The sequence below is a fragment of the Ovis aries genome, chromosome 10, assembly GCF_016772045.2.
Source record: "Ovis aries strain OAR_USU_Benz2616 breed Rambouillet chromosome 10, ARS-UI_Ramb_v3.0, whole genome shotgun sequence".
NCBI classification, from domain to species: domain Eukaryota; kingdom Metazoa; phylum Chordata; class Mammalia; order Artiodactyla; family Bovidae; genus Ovis; species Ovis aries.
Window position 1 is genome coordinate 36,581,658 of NC_056063.1, and position 21,368 is coordinate 36,603,025.

The following is a 21,368-nucleotide window of genomic DNA, read 5'->3' on the forward strand; positions in this document are numbered from 1 at the left end:
ATGCCAATTCCCAGCTCTACACATTGTCTACTGAACAGGACCTTGCTGGGGGTAGGGGGTGGTGGTGGTGGTGGTGTGCAGTGGGATCCAACAATTTATTTATTAAACTTTGGACACACCACATGGCTTATTGGGATTTCACGTCCCTGACGTGGTAGTGAAGGCACTGATTCTTAAGTTCTAGACCAACGAGCTCTACCCTGCCTGCCCTACCCTTTAAAAATTCATTGTTTTATTTTTAAAAACTCTTTTTACTGATTAATCAATTATAATTTATAATTGCTCTTTGAAAATAGGTTTACAGAGAATTACTTTATACTCTGGGGGTTTTGTTGGCATTAAATTTTCAGAGTGTTTTGGTACATAGGTTCCTTCCTTAAGTGAAAAAATATGCAGAAGAAAAAACCCCGATTTACACAGGCCAACCATGCTGTGATGCTGAAGATACGGCTTTATATGGCCAATCTACTGCTTTTCATTCCAGACTTTATTTTCTGGTCAGTGAAAAGAAACTTCATTCAAGGAAAACAGTAACTTTGACAGTTAAATAAAATGGAAGATGTATATTTAATTCTAGAAGGAAGAAGTGGTGTCTTTTTCCCTGTCAGAAATCTTACAACAGACTGCTGGGCCCCACTGTGTGACTTAAAGGCCCAAGAATTTTCATTTCTTAACAAGGTGGTGCTAGGGACCTGGTTTTCCAAACTCTTAAGGTACTCTTAATCTCTGTATACGAGTTCACAATGAAACACTAGTTATAGAAAGTTTTATAAGTCAAATATATGACTTCAGGTGTTGAATTCTATCCTAGCAAATAATTTGTAACAGAAACCTTGTTTGTTCTTTAGAAAAATATATGCTATTACTTCCTATTTTCTAACAATGAATTTACTTCCCCCCCCCAGGTGAAATCATTCTATGGGAGAAATTAATGACAAAGGAGAAATGAGCCAGAAGAATCTTGTTTTATTTTTCAATTTATTACCACTCCGTTATAAACAACCTGTGGATAGATGAGCAGTCATGACACTTTATCCAGGTTTGTTTTCCTCAATTGTATACCTTTCCCTGGCACACTGACTGACTACCACAGACCCAGCCCCCACCCCCTGGAACTAGAAAGTGTTGTAGATTAAAAAAAAAAAAAAAATACCCCAAGTAACCTACAATTTTGGGTTAGTCCTCAAGATAAAGGAACTACTTATACGTTGTTATTACCATTTTCCAGCCCCCACGAGTAAAGCTCTTTTGTACCAGTTGGGAGAAGTCAAGCCTGGAAAAGAGCTTCATTGCTTGCAGATCGGCAGAGGGAAGTGGTGTAGACGCCCTCATTGTCCTGAGCTTACCTAGCAATGTTTTTCAGAATGACTTAAAAGGGTTTGTACTGTTTTATGCCATAAAACAGATTTTTTACTACATTCATGAAAATTTTCTAAATTCTCTTAAGACTTTATATATTTGGCCATGTGGGATCTTAATTCCCTGAGCGGGGATTGAACCTTCACCCCCTGCATTGGAAGCATGGAGTCTTAACCGCTGGACTGCCGGGAAAGTCACAAATTTTTCTGAATTCTTATTTTATAGATCACTTTTTGTTATTCTCATATCTATATCCTATGGTTGCAAAGATACTATAAGGCATTAATCATAAAACACTCTAAAGTCTGTCAACTTTCTGTATGCTAAAGTCTTACTACTAAATAAACTAGCAAATTCTCATATGACTTAACTCTGGAAGTGTAACAGTTCCAAGTAGAATTTTAAAAGTAACACTTGGGCTTCCAATTGAAACTTCTGACATTCCACTGAAGAAATTCTACAAATTTAAGATGAGAATGTCTAGCAAAGGCAGTAACTCCCCATCCAGCCATACTTCAGCATTTATTGGTAGGTATATTAGATGCTTCTCTTTGGTGCTAGTACCATAAACAAGGATATATAATGTGCTTTCTGTTGCAGCCACATTCATGAGAGTTGACCAGGTCTCTGGTAGGTTAAAAATGGACCCAAGTTTGCATTATGTCCTTACCTCAGTATATACACTGGAAAGTAGTAATTGCTGAGGAGTCACGGTTTTTAGAGTTAAGAGAAAACTGAAGTAGAAAAATGTGTACTAATGGCTCTTCAGTGAGTCTGGATAATGAGCAATGCAATCCCGTTTGTAGTTGAGATGATCTGTGGCCGTAAGCCCAGTTGTAGTTATGGGGCTTGAGATGGCTTTGGTTTCTACTCACAGCAGTAGCAGCAAATCTGCAAACCTTTGATAGGGTACTCCTTGAGAATTGGGTTTTTCAGAGCAATCATTATACACACATATGGAAGTATTACCTGAAGGATCTGATCTGATTAGCTGCCTTGTCAGTTGGCAGTTGAGAGGTTCAAGACCTCATCATCCTGAAGCCACAAGGGTCAGAATTTCCCCACCCAAGGGCACATCTGCTTAGGTTCACCTGCTATAGACAGAAGTGAGTTTAGATGAAAACTATATTAACCTGCATGGCTCTACAAGTGGTTATATTCCCAGTGCTCTTATAAAGGTGTGCTCTTATGGTAATGGGAATGATCTTTAAAAACTCACTTCTCTTACAATCCTGGACCAAGTGCACTGCTGCTGACAGATCTTGCAGCTGTGAAGTCAGATGCAGAGGAGTACAGGATACAATACAGTTGAAAAGTCTAACGCAGGTATTGCTATTGCTAAACCAGACATTTCACATCACCTTTTTGTTGAAGTCCTGAGACTTGAGATAGAAAATAGACAAACGTTGTGTTTTATTGAGGACACTGTAGGAAAAGTCAGTTTAACCCTGAAATATCTAGACAGTGTATGTGGTTTGCTCTAAGTATCCACAGGTTCTGCCTGCATCTAGGGCAGAAAAAAGTTCCCCAAAAGCACACCAGGAACCCTCTACACAGAATTAACATTAACACCTAGCATTTACTTTGTTTTAGAAACTGTTAGTCCAGAGATGATTAAAAGTAAAAGGTGGGACTAAAAGGGGTTAAATGCAGATACAACATATGATTTCATATAAAGGACTTGAGCATCCTTGGTATCTGACGGGGTTCTGGAACCCAGACATTTCTGAAAATTTTTCATTAAAATTTAACTCAGTATATAACCAATTGAACTTAAAGATTTTATACATTTCTATAATCCAGACATCTTGCTTTATTAGTCTGCCAACTATTTCTTGAAAGAATGGAAGCCTTAGACCTGTGGGAAATCACTTGACAGGAGGCTCAGTGTGGCTGGTCTTCCCAGCATTCAGAGCACAGACCCATCTGATGATTTGGGTCCAAGAACAAGGTTACAGTTCACATGTAGTATCATCTTTTATGCCTCATGTAATGTCCCAGTTTGTTTTTTTCTGCTCTACCTCAGATTCTGGTTTATTTTCTTTGCAAACAATAAAGGATAACTGCACATATATAAAGCTGTCACTTACTCAGGATCGATGTCAACAGTTTGTTGGAAAGGTCAAACCTTTCTCGAGTTTTCTTTAGATTTGTCCTACTTTGAGGGCTGCAAACTCACACCTTATCTTAGTGCCTGGGTAACTTAATGTAACATTCCTGCTGGGGCTTTTTAACACAAAAATTCACTAGGGCTAGTGAAAAAATTTTCAACTTAAAAAAAATTTTTTTTTTTTAATTTTTAAAAATAATCCCCATATGTACCATTCCACATTGTGGAAAAACATAGTCTGGACACAACACTGAGATTCAGAACACTTGCACAAATACTTACATCTGTGTTTTATGTTAGACCCACTGTGTCCCATCTCAACAGACTGTAACAGATGACTGGCCTTCAATGCAAGAGGCTTACAGAAGAAACTTTAAATTTGGAAATGTTAGCTGTGCCAGAATTCCAAATTGCTTCAAAGAGTATTTAGAAACAGGTCTTAAGAGTAACTCTTCCAATTCTTGCTGGTCACTGTAGCTGTACTCTGTATGCACCTATTAGCAATTTAACCTGTTGAAAGGAAAAAAACAAAAACAGCATATATTTCTAGTTTCCCTTAGTTAGAAGAGAGGAAAAAAAACCCTTGTCTCTTTGGCAGGATTCTCAAAGGCAGGATTCTCAAATTGGTTGGTTATCAGTGTAGTGGCTAGATTATCATTATTTTAATGAAAGATCCAAGTACTTGACCTTTTAGGTTACTCCCTTATTCAGTCTAGCTAATGATCATCCACGTGGAAATTAAATATCAAAGTATACAACATACAGATGTGTACCATGGACATCAGAGGGTTAAAGCCCATCTCAGATCTAGGCAGGAACACAACAATCCTGAAAACTTGAAGAAACACTTGAGCAGTGACACTAGATGCAAGAAAGGATTCTCACCTTAGCAGAAGGTGCTTCCGTCAGTCTTATGAACATTTTATTGAGGCCTGCCACAGGGCTGAACGAGTAAACAAAATGACTGTCCTGGGGAAGAGAGCAAACGAAGATGAGCATTTTTGTAGACAGCCATCTCTATCTAGAAATAGCCAAACTCCAGACATCTTTAGACTCTAATGACACAGAAGAAAATACACATTTTGTTGGCATCTCCTTATAAGGTAACATGCTGTGATTACTTTTCCCTTGACTTAGATACCTTCATCTGGAAAAGCAATATAGAGATAAATCCTTCATTAATATGTATCCAGTCATATATATACAGCATGAGTATTAAAAATCTTCATAACCAGTTAATTTTAATTCAGCCTAAGGACAGACATTTGTATATGGCAAGTGAAAATGAAGTCGCTCAGTCGTGTCCGACTCTTTGCGACCCCATGGACTGTAGCCCACCAGGCTCCTCCATCCATGGAGTTTTCTAGGCAAGAGTACTGGAGTGGGTTGCCATTTCCTTCTCTAGGGGATCTTCCTGACCCAGGGTTTGAACCAAGGTCTCCTGCATTGTGGGCAGCTTTACTGTCTGAGCCACCAGGGAACATCTTCAAGGGCATTTTTAATTTAAAAAAATTATAGTAAAATGGTCACTATGTAAAAATCAAAAATTATACTAAGATAACTAAAATACAAGCAGCACAGTGTTTGCATTGGGATTTTTTGAAACTTGACAGCATGCTTTTCTTACTTTTTGAATTTTAAGTGAACATTTGTAATTATAATGCATTTAAAGGCATATTTAAAATTAGTTTTCAGACCATGAGAATTTTAAAACAATGATTACTGGGTTACTGCCATTTCCAAAAACTGCAATTAATAGAAGAATTTATAGGTCATCTCTGGTTTTGATTAGAAGAATGTATTAATCAGTAATGAGAGACTTACCAGAAAAACAGGAAGTTGAAATTTATCATTTAAAACAACAGCTTGTACACTACATGGTCCACAGAGGCGAGCAATGACCTCTTTACCCAGAAAGTTTGCATGGAAGATAAACAGCAGGACGCCAGAGCCTGAATCGAGGAGATGTAAATACAGATTTTAATTTCCATCTGAAGACAGCACCTTGCAGAGCTTGAGGGCATCATGAGAGCCTAAGTGCACAGGCCATCCACAGGGGAATCCTATTAGAAAACGTGTTCATGAAGGTCATGTTTATGTTCCTGCCAACCTGAGTGACTGGGATCCAGGGGCAGAGTGGTCCTTAACTCTAGTCTGACAGACACATACTTGATCCAAACAAAGGATATGACCAAGGGACTCTAATCAATTTGCTGGCATTTGTTTCACGGTTATCAATATAAATTGTTTTCCTTCAGTTTTAAGAGCTACACACCCCTCAAGATACCAAGGTCAATGCGTACTTTTAAAGGTGTTGGCTGGAAGTCCTGGTCTGGGTGGGGCTTTGAGAATAGATTGAGGAGACCATATGCCTAGTCTCAAGTGTCAGAATAGCTGGGTATCTTGGTAAGATTTCAGATGAGTTAAAAAATGTTGTTAGTGGTTGCAGACATTGTGCATGTGCAGAAAAAGCCATGTGTAACCCAGGGCTGTCCAGCTGCACCAGAGCACTGGTGTGGATGCCCAGCAATGCACACGGTCCACTTGGACAGTCAAATCCACAGCTGACTAATAACTAAGATGTTAGGAATGACTGGCTTTGATTGGTAGAGCTGTAGCTTAAGTTTCCATTAACAAATATTTAAACAAAACATTTCAAACCAGTTGATCTTAAAGGAAATCAACCCTGAGTATGTATTGGAAGGACTGATGCTGAAGCTCAAATTGTTTGGCCACCAGATGTGAAGAGCAGACTCACTGGAAAAGAACTCTGATGCTGGGAAAGACTGAGGGCAGGAGGAGAAGGGGGCAGCAGAGGATGAGATGACATCACTGACTCCATGGACTTGAGTTTGAGCAAACTCTGGGAGTATAGAGGACAGAGTGTGGCATGCTGCAGTCCATGGGGTTGCAGAGTTGGGACACGACTGAGCAACTGAACAAGAACAAACAAAACAAAAGCCAGAACCCAACCCAATTCCCACCTTTCAGGCCAAGAGAGTGCTGTCTCCATTCCATATATTCGGCACCCGTGTCCTAGAGGCGGCCATGGTCTCACCTGCCAAGTAGCTGTTAAGCATAAACTCATAGGAGGCAGGACTGAAATTCTCATCTCTTACTACTCAGCTTGACAATGGGACATTTTCTTTATTCTTCATCTCTTTAAAAGGGCAAACTCAGTGATAATAAAATTCAAGAAAATATTGGTTCTGGGCTTACCGTGTTGAAAGCTAGATTTCAGTAAATTTTAATAAAAAGTATTATTAAACTTCTAAAACAAATGTAAAGACTGCTGTGTGGACTCCTCAGGGTCATCTACAATGGTATCGGCTGCATCTTGTTCGTACCTATTTTATGTAATTAGTATACATGATGGAGTTTGTTAAGGTTTTCTTCAAAGAAAAGGTTATTAATGTTTATAATGTCACATTTCAAAGTGGGAGAAAAAGAAGGCTTACCTTCTGGTATAGTCTGTGGGGGTCTGTAATTGAAATCCATCGAGAAATCTGGCCCCTCACAGAGGCGATGGCATGCTATTGGGAAGACTGGTTCCAGTAGTGCAAGACGTGCTTCAAAGTAATCCTTGATAGTTTCTTCAGCTACTCTCGAAAGTCTAATAAAAAAGCAGAGTAAAAGCTGTTCATGTAAGAAAGAATCCTGAGGCGCAAAACAATCGGACTAGTGAAACCTCCCCAGCACCATCTTGAAAAACTCCTGTCCCTTGCTGTTTGTTCTGAGCACTCCTACGGGACACAGTACACATCTGTCTGTCTTAGATATCCTCTTATTCCCCCACCCCGAGTCTTCTGCGTTGTGCCAGGCACACAGTTGGAGCTGAACACAAACTCGTCAAATGAGTGCATGAATGATCAAGGAGAATCAGAAATAAGAATTCTGCTAGAAAATAAAGCCAAGAATTGTCACACAAAATCTTGTTATAGTACTTGGTTTAGAAAGCAGTCAAATAAAATGATTGGTGCTAATTCAGAAAGTATTTTGAGACTGTCCTGCAGGTAAAGTGTAACTAACTGACCTGACCCAAACCCCCCCTGCCACCTTCCAAAAGATGCTCTGCTTTAAGGAGCGTAAAATCCCCAAAACCATTTACTCACAGATGTGAAACAAAACCCAGCATGCCTGGACCCTCAGCCGTGGGCAAAGCAGGCAGGCTAGTCTCTCTACTTGGTGGCCACCTATAACCAATACCTGGCTGCTGAAGCTCTCAGGGATGGCAGCCCAGGTTGCCAGAACACCCCCTTATGCCTTTTTTTGGTCTCTTGTCTGAAATTTGCCTGTATCTGGAACGAGAATAACCATCTTTCAGGCGTGAAGATCCAAGTCCTATCTTACCCTTGGTGGGCGAGGAGGAGAGGGGCTCTGCTACCTGACAGAAAGCACCTCACCTACAATAGTACTGCTCCTGAAGCTCCTGTTACATGTAAGCAAGAGAAGTAATAAAAAGCTACTGAATTACTTTTATGGACTTCCAATAACATCTAATGATTTTTAATTCACTTGAAAAGGCAGGAACTTGAATAACTAAACTGTGATAATTTCCAGACAATGTAATAACCATTCAGCACTAAAAAACAAGTTTATCAGGCTGCGTAAAGACGGGAAGACAACATGAATGCTTATCACAAAGATGCAAACCTGGAAAAGGGCAAATACTGTATGAGTCCAACTAGCAGTAAAAACATCAATGGTCTCCAGGGTTTGGGCAAGTTAACAGGTGGAGGAGCACAGAGGATGTTTAGGGTGGTGAGTTGAGCGTGTGACAGGGTGATGGTGGGTACATGTCATCACATTCACCCAAAAACAGGATTTGTGACACCAAGGGGAACCTCGGGGGGCTCTAGGTCAGGAGGATGTGTGGGTTAGCCATGATGGTGGGTCCCCATCACTGGGGGTCCACTGACTGTAACAGCCTCACTGCCAGAGTAGGACAATGCATGTGGGAAATCGCTACTTTCTGTTCAACTTCGCTCAGAACCTACTAACTGCTCTCAAAAATTTTCTCTCTTAGAAACAATGAAGTTTAAATGGTTTTAAGAAAATCTTTGGAAGCCAAGTGGAGAGTGTAATTAAGATTTTAAGATGATACTCCTAGATAGAACGGCGTAGTCCTCAATAACTTGCAGACTTTGTACACCACTTTTAAAATTCATCTTCTTAGACCAGAAACCCATCGTGACTTGTACTTATCTTTTTCTGAGCTTACATACACACTATCCATTACATCCAGGGCATACTCCTCCCACACTTACGTCTCTAAGTGGCTCTTCAGCAGGTCGTACACCAGCACGTTGTTGCACTGCTTTGCAAAATGCAGCGCACTGTTCTGGTGCTTTGACAGAATATTGCAGTCAGCTCCACATTCAATGACCAGCCGGACGATGTCCGAGTTTCCTCTTTTACAAGCCTGTGTCAGAAGTAAAGGAGTAAAAATTACTCAGCTGTGATCAGTGACAGTTCCTCTCTGAGCTGAGAGTTCTCCATGGAGAAGGATCCCTGGGGTTGGAAACTGGCTTGGAAATAGAAGTCCTTTGGTCCTCCTGCGACTGTCCCTCCCTTCTGCTTCTCTGCCATTTCCCTCCCGATTTGAGTTTAGCCCGCCTCTCTCCTGAGCTTAAGATTCACATGTTAAACACCTGAGCATTTACAGTATGTATAAAAATCCTACCACAAGTCTGCAAACCAATCCATGCCACCCACTGTAATGGGATATTTCACAGCAGCATCAAAGCCCAGCCTCTATTCTGATGAAGTCTTTCTCAAGGTTAAACTTTTTGAAGGCTCCCAGCTGCTATCTGAATGAACTCCTACTTCCCTGGCACAGTAGACAGTTTTGTGCATCCCCCCCACTCCACACACACCCTTTATGCTCCTGTTTAAATATCTATTGTTTAGAATGTGCCTGGTGATTTCTCAATAAGTTTTAAATTCATGCTTTCAGCTGCCACCTATGCTCTAAACATACTTCAATAGGAACACATAAAGGATAACTAAAATTCAAGAGGGTACCTGAACAAAATAAACTTTTCTATGAACCAAAAATGAAACAGAAACACCAGCAGCGAACAAGTTTTAACCCCCAAGTGTGGAAGAATGGCAGAGCCCAGCACAGCCTCAGGGCCCGGACCACGGTGAATGAGGGGTCTGACCATCTGCCTGACTCAGGGAAGAAGGTTAGAAGAGGAACCGCAGCCACCCCCCCCTGGTGGGCCCTCCCTTCACGGAGGAGGCGGGAGCCACAGCCTCCACAACAGGGTCACGACCTGCCGGGTGGACAGCACCTCAGGCCCAAAAACCTGGAGCTGTGGGTGGGGGGTGGGGAGCCTCTCCAAGCTTCCACAATCCACACACAGGTGAGGAAACCTGAGGCCAAGGAGATGAAGTCACCAATGTGAAGTAAGGAATCCCCGTCCATCTGCTCCATGCCCAGGTCTCTGCAGGGCACACCCTGTCCCCTTCCACTGACACGGTTTAGCCCAGCCGACCTAGATCTTCAGCATGCAGCGGAGCCAGCTGCCAGCTTCCCTCCAGGGCTCAGCTTGAATCCACACACCTTGGCCACCAGGGTACAGAGCCCACAGCTCCCTGTGCTTCCTCTCATCACACCCAGTAACTCCGTCTTTCTGGGTCTGTTCTGTCACTCAGCTGCAACCCCTTCAAGTCCACAGACTGTCTTGTCCCCGTTGATCACCAGCCCCAGTACAGTGGCAGTGGGAGGTCCTGTGGAGAACATGCTCCCAGGGAGGCATTTACCTTCATTAGTGCTGTCTCACCATTGTTCTGCTGGACGTTTACAAAAGCTCCTGCTTCCAAGAGAATAGCCACAGTAGTTAAAAAGTTCTGTTAAAAAAAAAAAAAAAGGTTTTAATCCCCTCAACTTCTTTACAAGTAAGATATTTCAAGATGTTTTCAGATTTCTAGCCATTAGCAAAAGTACTCAGATTCTATCTCATGCAGGTTGGTGAATACCACAGACCACTGCTTCTGCTCCTCCCTCCTGCCCCTGCCCTCCAAGGTCCCAGGAGGGTTGGGAGCTGCACGGAGTGGCCCCTCCCGCTGGCACCCTGCATAGCCGCACACCGTCTGCCAGCAACTTCAACCTCAAGTTTAACTACTGGTTTCAACATAAAGAACCTCTTCATCTCAGTCCTTTAATAAGATAACATGGGAACATTTTAATTAAATTATTAACCAAAGGAATACTTTAGATTAGAAAAGATTTTTTAAAAATCTAAGAATTAAATCAATATTAATACCTTAATCAGAAGTTCTTTTTCAATACAAATCACCTTCAACTAGACAGACGATATTTAGAAATTTCAAAGTACGACTGTCAATAAAAACACTGATTTATGACAAGTCATAGATGAACTGAACTAAAGTTATATGACTGTGTGACCGGCACACTGCTCCACAGACACAGACTCTGTCTCCAAGACTAAGAAAGCACAGCATGCTGCGTGGCCTACCTTCTCAGCAGCGTGGATGAGTGCTGTAGTCCCGTTCTTCTGCCGACCATTCACCTTCGCCCCCTTCCTGAGGAGCAGCCTCAGCAGGTCGTCCTGCCCTCCTGCAGCCGCGAGCATCACCAGTGTCATCCCGCTTGAATCCTGCGTGGTTTTGTTACCCATGTGGTAGCAAAAGTGTAGGAGAGAAAGAGCCAAATGAACATAATAAGATGATTTGTATGAGTGCATTTAAAATAAATGCACAATAACTACATGAAGAAAAAACCCAAAGAATTTGGTTTAAGAGAAGAAACGATGAGCTGAATGAATGTACAGTAGATATATTCCTCAAAAAAAGACTAAAAATGTTAAAATGTCAATTCTAAGCCAAATTAATCTATTTTAATGTAATCCTAAGGGATTAAACCTAAAAAGTCCACAATTAAAGCAAGAAAAGTAAAAAAGAATATATAAAAATATTTCCTAAGCAAGATTAGACAACCAAAAGCCATAAAGGAAAAGATCAAATGATGTTAACTACCTAAAAATAAAAATCTCCCCAAGCAGTAAGACTCAAAAGTGTAAAATGGAAAGGGTTAATATGCTACTATTAAAGTATCCTTATAATTCAGTGTGAAAAAACTCAGCAACAATAATAATAGATTGGGAACTTCCCTGGAGGTCCAGTGGTTAACACTGTTTCCACTGCAGAGGGCACAAGTTCAATCCCTGGTCCAGGAACTAAGATCTGGCAAGCCAAGGACATGGTCAGGAAAAAAAAAAAAACAAAACAAAAAAACCCAAAACAATAGAAAGAGGGGCAGTTGTTGTAAATAGGCAACTATCAATAAAAAACAAATGGTGACAAAATAAGGAGTCACTTTCCCCTCAAAATGCAGAGGTTAAACCATAGACAAAACCAGGCATATCATGGTAACTAAAGGTCATTATACAGGGCTGGAATTACAAGAACTGTAATTCTATTATACGTTTCTACAATGTTTGACTCTTATAAAGTGAACATGTATTACTTTTATAGTTGAAGAATAAACCTGAGTTATTTTAAAAGAGCTATTTTCCATCTTCCTTTCATCAGATGTTTCAAAGACACTTCACCTCTTGGTCCAGGTTATATTCTTCACTTGAGTTAAGTGCAACCTTCACAGTAACATAATCCCCATTTTTCACAGCATCCCTCAATAAATCTAAAATGAAAGAAAAGATAAATTAGGTTTTCAATAACTAGATTCATGAAGAAGATCCCTATAATTCCCAAACTACTCACTGCTTGGAATCACATCCGCTGTAGTAACATTCTCATCTTCTCCATCAAGATGCTTCTGGAAGTCCTCCAGTCTCATCCACTCCAGCTGCAGATCCATGCCCAGACTCAGAACCTGCTGTCTGCCATCTGGGACACAGAAGAGCCTTATTAAGATATACTTTTACAGACTATAATAAATACAATGCTATTTTATTTAAGCATATGGTGTCCTAACCCAAATGTTACACTTTTTTTATGTCATTATCTGAGTCTCTCATTAAATTTCTGACTTTCTTTGGGTAGTAATATGAATTGTCCACTTTTAGATATCATACATGAAGAGGCATAAAGACTAATAGGTATCTTAGTAACTGTAAAATAGTAACATGAATTTTAGTAGCTGAAAGAAAGCGAGAAATCACAGGGCTTCAGTAAGAGGAAGCCCTGTGATTTGTTCCTTTGGCCATTCTTCTTGGACAGCTGGTCGGCCCTCCCCAGCCAGAAGGGCCAGAGACAGAGGGTCAACCTTACACAAGGGATGAATGTACACTGCTTCCAATATTCATGTAAGTCAAGTCACTCTAAATATAAATAAGTCATTGCCTGTGATCCTGTCAGACTTGGCTCAAGCTTCACCCCCTGCAAGTACTCGCACCAAACCCCACAGCACTCAGGGCCCTGAGATACCCCCACTACAAGTGATGCAAGTGCTAGTTTCCACCCTATGTCCGACCCATGGACTCATCAACACTAGGGATGAAAATCTTTATTCCCTACTGGCAGTGGAATAGAACACATCTGGGAAGAACTCAAAATGGCTGTACTATTTTAAACAGTGAAAGGCACAAATGTTTGATGGTAAGAGTTAAAGGATTTAAACAGATGACTAAGAAGAAGAGGAAAAGATGCTCAACATTGCTAATTATTAGAGAAAAGCAAATCAAAGCTATAGCCAGTACCCCCCATCGGTTAGAATGGCCATCATTAAAAAAAAATCTACAAACAATAAATGCTGGAGAAGGCATGGAGAAAAGGAAACCCTTCTACAAACTGTGGGAATGTAAGCTGACACAGCCACTATGCAGAACAATATGGAGGTTCCTCAAAAATCTAAAAACAACTACTATATGACCTAGCAATCCTACTCCTGGGCGTATATCTAGAAAACATGAAAACTAATTTAAAAAGATGCATGGAGCTCTATGTTCATAGCAGCACTGTTTGCTACAGTCAAGACATGGAAGCAACTTAAATATCCAAAATGTCCATCGATAGATGAATGTATAAAGAAACTGTGGCATGTGTGTACACATGTGTGTGTATATACATATATACACCCAATGGAATACTGCTGCTGCTGCTGAGTCGCTTCAGTCATGTCTGACTCTCTGTGACCCCATAGACGGCAGCCCACCAGGCTCCCCCATCCCTGGGATTCTCCGGGCAAGGACACTGGAGTGGGTTGCCATTTCCTTCTCCAGTGCATGAAAGTGAAAAGCGAAAGTGAAGTTGCTCAGTCGTGTCCGACTCTTAGCGACCCCATGGACTGCAGCCCACCAGGCTCCCCCTGTCCATGGGATTTTCCAGGGAAGAGTACTGGAGTGGGGTGCCACTGCCTTCTCCAAATGGAATACTAGTCAGCCATAAAAGAGTGAAATCATGCCGTCTGCAGCAACATGGATGGACCTGGAGATGACCATACTAAGTGAAGTGAGTCAGACACAGAAAGACAAATATTATATGGAATCTTAAAAAAAAAAAAAAAAAGATGCAAATGAATTTACTGACAAAACAGAAACAGACTCACAGAAAACAAACTAATGGTTACCAAAGGGGAAAGGGGAGGGAACTAAATTAGCAGTTTGGGATTAAAAGATACAAACTCCTATATATAACACAGATAAACAAAGACCTAGTGTATAGCACAAGGAGCTATACTCAGTATCATGTAATAACTTATAATGGAAAACAATCTGAAGAAGAATATATGTGTATATATGTAACTGAATCACTTTGCTGTACACTTTAACAACACTGTGTATCAACTATACTTCGAGAAAAAAAAAAGTTAAAAAGGATTTAAGGACATCCCAACACAGAACCAATCCCATGGATGGAGGAGCCTGGTAGGCTGCAGTCCATGGGGTCACACTAAGAGTTGGACACAACTGAGCAGCTTCACTTTCATGCATCGGAGAAGGAAATGGCAACCCACTCCAGTGTTCTTGCCTGGAGAATCCCAGGGATGGGGGAGCCTGGTGGGCTGCCATCTATGGGGTCACACAGAGTCGGACACGACTGAAGCGACTTAGCAGCAGCAACAACACAGAAAGAGCACAGCCTTGTCCATGTATGACTGCTTAAGTCGCATATACTTGCTGTACCTCACTCCCTGAGTAACAACAGTAGTGGACATTCAGAAAGGAATGTTAAATTCATGAATCAATACATTCAATCCACACACAAAAATCTGTGAGGGAGCCATGCTACAAATAAGGAAAGCCATGTGTGCACTGACATGTGTCTGAGTCCTCAGCTGCCTCCCCCCACAACTCCCCCAGGGAGACTGGGACTCAGGGCAGCTGAGGGTTCACAGACACTGAGACAGTGCCTCCAGTTACACAGAGCCATGATACTAAGTGGGATCACGATGAAGCCAACTGGCCTAAAATCCTAAGTTCATTGTGTTCATTCCTACCAAGCACTGAACCCAACATCTAGCAGTTTTAACTTTTTCTCTATTTTAAAATAAAAAATTAGACATATACTAAAAGAATGTTACGATGTGAATGAGCCTCTGTGAATACAGCCCTTACTGACCACAGAACCCTGATGCTAACCCTTAGATAGCACACTAAAAAGCAGAGACATTACTTTGCCAAAGGTCTGTCTAATCAAAGCTATGGTTTTTCCATTAGTCATGTATGGACGTGAGAGTTGGACTATAAAGAGGGCTGAGCGCCAAAGAATTGATGCTTTTGAACTATGGTGCTGCAAGTTTTGAACTTCGGACTTCAAGGAGATCCAACCAGTCCATCCTGAAGGAGATCAGTCCTGGGCGTTCACTGGAAGGACTGATGCTGAAACTCCAAATACTTTGGCCACCTGATGCGAAGAGCTGACTCATCTGAAAAGACCCTGATGCTGGGAAAGATTGAGGGTGGGAGGAGAAGGGGACGACAGTGGATGAGATGGTTGGATGGCATCACTGACTTGATGGACATGAGTTTGAGTAAACTCTGGGAGCTGGTGATGCACAGGGAGGCCTGGCGTGCTGTGGTTCATGGGGTCCCATGGAGTCGGACACGACTGAGCGACTGAACTGAAGCCTTACAAGTGGCTGGATTCCATCTGCTCCTGCTTTACTGGGTTTCCACACCTGAGCTTGTGAGTGCTGAACCCTGGCCGTCCCCCCCCTTCTTGGGATAGTTCTGTCTGGTCTGGGGACTGAAGTGATGGTGGGGCCCAGAGCCCAACTGCTTTCAGGAAGACTTCTTTGTAAGTTTGATAAACTCTTGCATATGAAACCATCTGTGCCTAGTATTAAATTTGAAAGACTACTTTAAATGACTATTTCACATTTTTCAATAGTAATAATATCCAATTTTTGTATTTGGGTCAGTTTTGTTAAACTATTATCTTTCTAGGAATTTCCCATTTCATTCAATTTTCTAGTTTATTGCAAGAAAATGCTAATAGAATTTTAATTGCTTTAATCTGGATGTCACCTATAATGGACTCTCTTTGCCCCCTGGAAGTACTTTTTAAGTTTTCATTCTTTTTTTCCCTTAGCACTACCGGAGGCTGGTCTACTCTATCAGTCTTCCAATGAACCAGCTTCTGGCATCACCAGTGCTCTACTGCGGGAGAAGGTCCCAGCGGCCACCACATCCTCCCTGTCCTCGGGCTGTATGTGCCGCTCACCGTTTCCACAGGAGGAGCAGCACTGAGGCGCATGTGGGCTGGACTCAGGGCTCCCCACACTATTAAGGTGCTGGGGGTGGTGAGGGATACTTATCCTGTGGCACACAGGCCAGGCCAATCAGAAGCTCCCTGCTTGTAAAACCTGCCTCCCCATCTAGGGTGGCTGCCTCTTTCCTGGGTCTCCCTGCCCTCTGTGAACTAGGTTGGTCTCAGGTTCTATCCAGAGCTCCCCAGCTGGCTGGACCAATACCCCCTGGACTATCCTTTGTTGCCTAGTGTCTCAACAGCAGTGCTGCTGTCTGACATCTGGGTAGCCCAGTCCCCTCCGTATGCTGGCTGAAGAAACTAACCCAGTTTCCAACCAGCTGGACAATCGTGTTATCAAGGATCCCAGAACCTAGGTGTTTGCAATAAGAGGTCACCTAACATCTAGCTTGTTATATATCCCCAAATATTTCAAAACTTCAACTGTTTTACAAGATTTATAAATTATACAAAGTTTTATCAGACAAATCTCTAAACCCCTCCCCTAGTTATAAATAAATGTACTTTTATTCCTCTTCTCCACCACTATGTATTCTATACACAGACCTCGCCTCCTCAGCTAATTTCAGTATTTCAGAACAGACTCACAATATAACCTCATTTAGTGTTTTTACTACAAAGTTGAAAGGGAAGAATACAAATAAGTCTGTATTTTGACAGTTTTCTGAAAGAAATCTAGTAAGATACACAGACAACTTGCCAAGAGGAGATAAGGTAGCAAACCAGAAATCTCTGTAATTGTAAATGTGCTGAGCTATTCTAGAGGGAATCAGAAAATAGATTCGAACAGTTTTCTACTCCATCCTAAGATCTTAACAATTGCGGAGAGGAGAGGAAGGTGAGGAGAGAGCTCTGCACACAGCCCTGAGAAAACTGCACAGTCACACACCCTCACCAGGACTCTCCTCTGCTCGGCTTGCGCTGTCCAGAACTTCTTGGTCACCTTCTGCAGCTATATATGCCCACGTGTCAGTCTCATCTCTTGTATTTCTTCTTTCTTTAAGTAACGGCTTGTTTTCCTTGGCTTTGTGGTCTTCTGTGACTTTACAGTCTGGCGGTATTTCATCTCTTTTCCGATTATTCTCAGGAAAATCATTTTTTTCTTCTGGAGTTAATTTAAACAAATCAAATGCATTTCTGATTTCCTTAAATGCTACTGGAAAAAAATAAAATTGATTATGAGTCACTAATTTCTTTGTAATCAAAAGAAATTTCTTAATTCTTACTAATATCTGCCTTGGTTAGAAAGCCTGATCAGGTTGACTATCATAGCCATGAAGCCTTTCCATTCATCTTTGTGTTGGCTGCTCCGTACTTAGAAAGGACAGCCAAAGTGAACGGCTCTTCTTCTGGCGGTCTGAACTACTCGCAGTTTTGACAAAGGCCACCACAGCCCATGTGCCTCAGAATAATCCTAGTCATGTCACCAACCACCCTTCTGCCGAGACACCGCCTCCACCAGGCCTGGAAGTGACCTAGTACAAAAATGACTTTTGGCGGAGACTGGGAGATGAAAGGGTGTCAGCACACTGACTGTGGCCCAGCAACGCTGCACCTGATGCCTGTGACAATCCACTCGCTTTAAAGACAAAGCAGAGAGAAGACTGGCAAAGCGGCAGATCTGTAATAATAACCCCCAAAAGGGGTAGAACAGAACAGAGTGAACAACTATAAATTTTAGGTATATAGCAGATAGGTGTTTTGTTTAAATTCTGAATTCTTTTATGTTAAACAGGAATACCTTTTCAACAGTACTTTTAGGTGACATCTCTCATTTATCTTCCTCTGTAAGAACTGCATAGGCTTAAACAGTTTTAAACACCTGTAATAAACTATAGTTTGCTTCGAGTAGAGGTATCCTGGTTAATGCACAACATGGTGTGACCAGAGGAAAAGCAAGCATTATATGAATGCAGTGCTAACCAACACAAATGGAACCTTTTCTTTTTTCAGTAAGAAAGCTAGTCCAAATAAAGCTCTCATTCTATAAAGATGTATCATTTCCAAACCACACTGAAAGGAACCTGAGCAATTTACCAGTTTTGTTTTCTACGTCCCTTGAAGAAACCTCACCAAGTATATGACACAACAAAACGACATATGCAGAACGTAATACCACAGTGGCGGCACTGAGGCTGCTTGTCCCAGACATATTTAAACTCTGAATATCCTAATTATTTGCACAGAACACCAATCTAGTAACAAAAATAGAGAATGGCAAGCGGAACATCTCATTCAATGTTCAGAAATAAAAGCATTAACCATTCTTTCCTTTTTCCACAGGTAAGTCCTTTTTTCCACATTTAAATCTGAAGGCAACTGAATTCTGGTATTTTCCCAAGCTACTGTATGAAGAGGATGCTGAATCCATTGTAATACAGCATAGTGCAATGTAAAGACTCATGTTTGCCAATTCTGACACACTCCCAAAATATACCCCCAAATGCAATTTTATTTCTGTCCTGGAGGCTGGGTGCCAAGGATCAGACAGAAACACAGGTACATGTAAGCTGCAAGGTTACGGTCAACAGACTCTGAAAACTGGAAAACTGCAGACACAGTAAGGCTGGCAGAGTCCCAGCCACAGCACCTTTCGGACTCGGGGTGGAAGCAGGTGGGTTTTAGCAGCAGGGATACTGAAAATCGGACTCCAGGAGTGGCCTTCTGAACTTAAGGAACAGACTGAACATTGACAGTAAAAATGTACCTGAAACTGACAGATACTCAGAGGAAGAAAAAGTTCCTAACTACTTCTAATCTTACAACATTTTGAATCTCCAGTCACTCTCTGAAGAGAGGCTTAGAGTTGCAGTATCACTATGAAGAGGCACAGTCTCTATATCACTCACCTGCACACAAGCCATCAAAGCTGTTCCTTCCCAGATTCCATCAACCCTGCCACTTCCTGCCAAGTCTGAACTGAGGCTTAGAGCCAAAACTCACTTTTAGTATTACCTCAGGTACATAATTTGTGGGAGAACACTCTCAAGAAATCATCCATCTCTTAGAAATCACTGCTTCGAGTTGCTTCGAGTAGAGGTATCCTGGTTAATGCACAGCATGGTGTGACCAGAGGAAAAGCAAGCATTGTATGAATGCAGTGCTAACCAACACAAATTGAACCTTTTCTTGTTCAAAGAACTTGTTTTCCAAGTACCTTTTGGTGTGTGGACTGAAATATCCAGTTTTATTCAAACATTGTAATGGTGAATGTTTTATAAAGTACTTGTTCTAATACTAACATGTACTATAAATTCTTAATTGAGTTATATCCTGATGTGGTCAAAATGTATATTAATTGTATTTATACAAATGACACAGAGCTAAGCACAATAAATTGATTAAACAGAAGTTTATCTCAGCATCTACTATAAGAGATACTTATTTACTTTTCTGTCAAAACTAATTTCCTGTCTCTTTAAAGATTCCCACCAGAATCTAAAACTGTAAATTGACTATATTTCAATTAAAAAATTAAAGTTAAAAAAAAATGAAGATAACATATTTCATCTCATATCCAACAGGAAAAAGAACAATGTGGTTAGATGGGGGAGGAGTTAGTTATACTAACAACAGACATTATGTACTAAATGAAGATTACTGGTAAACAACAGTAGCATAATGTTCTCAAGTCCCCAGTAAACAAATTTTCTACTCAATGACATTGCAGGTTAGAAAAGAGTCTGTCTTCACAATGAACTAGACTCTTTGTCTGAAAGACCAACATAAACGACAAATGTCACTATTCACTCACTCTTTAATGCCTTGGGCTCTTTTCGGCCTTTTTCTTCCTTGTCCAAGTCTTGCCTTTTCTGGTATTTTTCTTTGGGTTCGTATTTTTTGGTCTCTCTCTCCTGAAAAAGACACATGTAAGACCCCAAACACAGACAGAGCTGATACTGATTCTGAAAACTGGGAAACAGGTTTCTGGCATTAGGACTCCCTTCTGTGAACTGTGCACAGGACCCCTGACGACGACGTCTTTGCTCATGTCAACTGCGTCCTTGGTCAAGTTTACCCCCAACCTCAACAATTCACAAAATATCACATTCAAAACCCAACACCAAGTTTCCTTGAAGAATTTTTTATTACTACTAATAAAATTCCAAAAAACTTCATCTACGGTCCTACTAGCCAAATATAACTGTTTTTAATTCTCCACACTGTCCCTTGGATCTCTGTGATTTTACAGATAACTTTATGTTTAAAATTTATTTTTCTTTATTTACACTGCATTAAGATATTTTTACTTGACGGTGTTCCTATGTACGTATGGTTTTCTTCACCGTAACATTTTGTAAATGTTTCTATTTTTGCTCTGCTGACCTCATAATATTTCAGTGGATATTTAACAGTCCCCAACTATTATATTTTCTTAACTTTTTCCCTCATGACTAGACAGGCTAGTATAGCATTAGTTTAATACTAGAACAGGACCCCCATGGGGCCTTCCCAGGGCAGACCCCCCTACCACACACCCCATATCCTCTGCTGCAGCTAACCACTCTGGAGAACCGGGGTAACAGTGTCTGGTGCACATTTCCTGTATAGTTTTACAGATGTGAAATCCCCCACCAAAGGGAAGGTGTTAACTGCTTGATGACCATTAAGACATGGCCTTCCCAGGCCTAATGGAGTCTAAGGATCAATATTAACCCTGTGACACCACTGCTTAATCTCACCATCAATGAATCAGAGTTGTGCACAACTGATCACAGGTCCTGCCAACCCCCCCCCCCCCCCCCCCCCCCGCCTTTAAAAACGCTATGCTGAAACCCTCTGGAGAGGTGGGGTTTTCAAGCAGGAGCCACACCCATTCTCCTCGCACTGGGGCCTCTCCCATAAAGGCTGACCTTTCCTTCGTCACAAGCTGGGGTCGGTACAGTGGCCTCACTGCACTCATGTGGGATCTTAGTTTCCAACCCGCACCCCCTGCAGTGGAAGACGGACATCTTAGCCACTGGACCACCAGGAGAGTCCACTGTGGTTCAGATGGTAAAGAATCAGCTTGCAGTGCAGGAGACCGGGGTTCGATCCCTGGGTCGGGAAGACTCCCTGGAGAAGGAAATGGCAACCCACTCCAGTAATCTTGCCTGGAAAATCCCATGGACAGTGGAGCCTGGCAGGCTATAGTCCATGGGTCTCAAAGAGTCAGACACAACTGAGCAATGAACACACACACCAGGGAAGTTCCAGAAGTGGT

At 41.6% G+C, this 21,368-nt stretch overlaps 2 protein-coding genes across 14 annotated transcripts in view; one reads left to right on the plus strand and one right to left on the minus strand.

Moving 5' to 3' along the window:
- PSPC1 (paraspeckle component 1) overlaps positions 1-19,516 on the plus strand; it is a 92,701-nt gene extending 73,185 nt beyond the window's left edge. The window contains exons 9-12 of one of the 10 annotated variants that reach the window (XR_009595265.1): positions 906-1,039; positions 15,115-15,694; positions 15,989-16,187; positions 18,449-19,516. The gene's annotated coding sequence lies outside the window, so the exon portion shown is untranslated. Of the gene's footprint in view, positions 1-905; positions 1,725-6,133; positions 6,751-15,114; positions 15,695-15,988 lie in introns of those variants that run through there. The other 9 variants (XR_009595267.1, XR_009595264.1, XR_009595266.1 and 6 more) reach the window with 9 other exon arrangements.
- The window catches only part of MPHOSPH8 (M-phase phosphoprotein 8), a 48,621-nt gene continuing 28,214 nt past the window's right edge, over positions 962-21,368 (minus strand). Inside the window, exons 4-14 of one of the 4 annotated variants that reach the window (XM_015098209.4) lie at positions 19,920-20,019; positions 17,061-17,318; positions 12,218-12,343; positions 12,049-12,137; positions 10,954-11,094; positions 10,238-10,324; positions 8,737-8,891; positions 6,928-7,082; positions 5,294-5,421; positions 4,355-4,438; positions 962-3,979 (exon numbers count right to left, since the gene is read on the minus strand). In XM_015098209.4, the coding sequence (XP_014953695.2) occupies positions 3,938-3,979; positions 4,355-4,438; positions 5,294-5,421; positions 6,928-7,082; positions 8,737-8,891; positions 10,238-10,324; positions 10,954-11,094; positions 12,049-12,137; positions 12,218-12,343; positions 17,061-17,318; positions 19,920-20,019 (1,365 nt within the window). In that variant the 3' untranslated portion in view covers positions 962-3,937. Of the gene's footprint in view, positions 3,980-4,354; positions 4,439-5,293; positions 5,422-6,927; positions 7,083-8,736; positions 8,892-10,237; positions 10,325-10,953; positions 11,095-12,048; positions 12,138-12,217; positions 12,344-17,054; positions 17,322-19,919; positions 20,020-21,368 lie in introns of all 4 variants that reach the window. The other 3 variants (XM_012184727.5, XM_012184728.5, XM_012184726.5) reach the window with 3 other exon arrangements.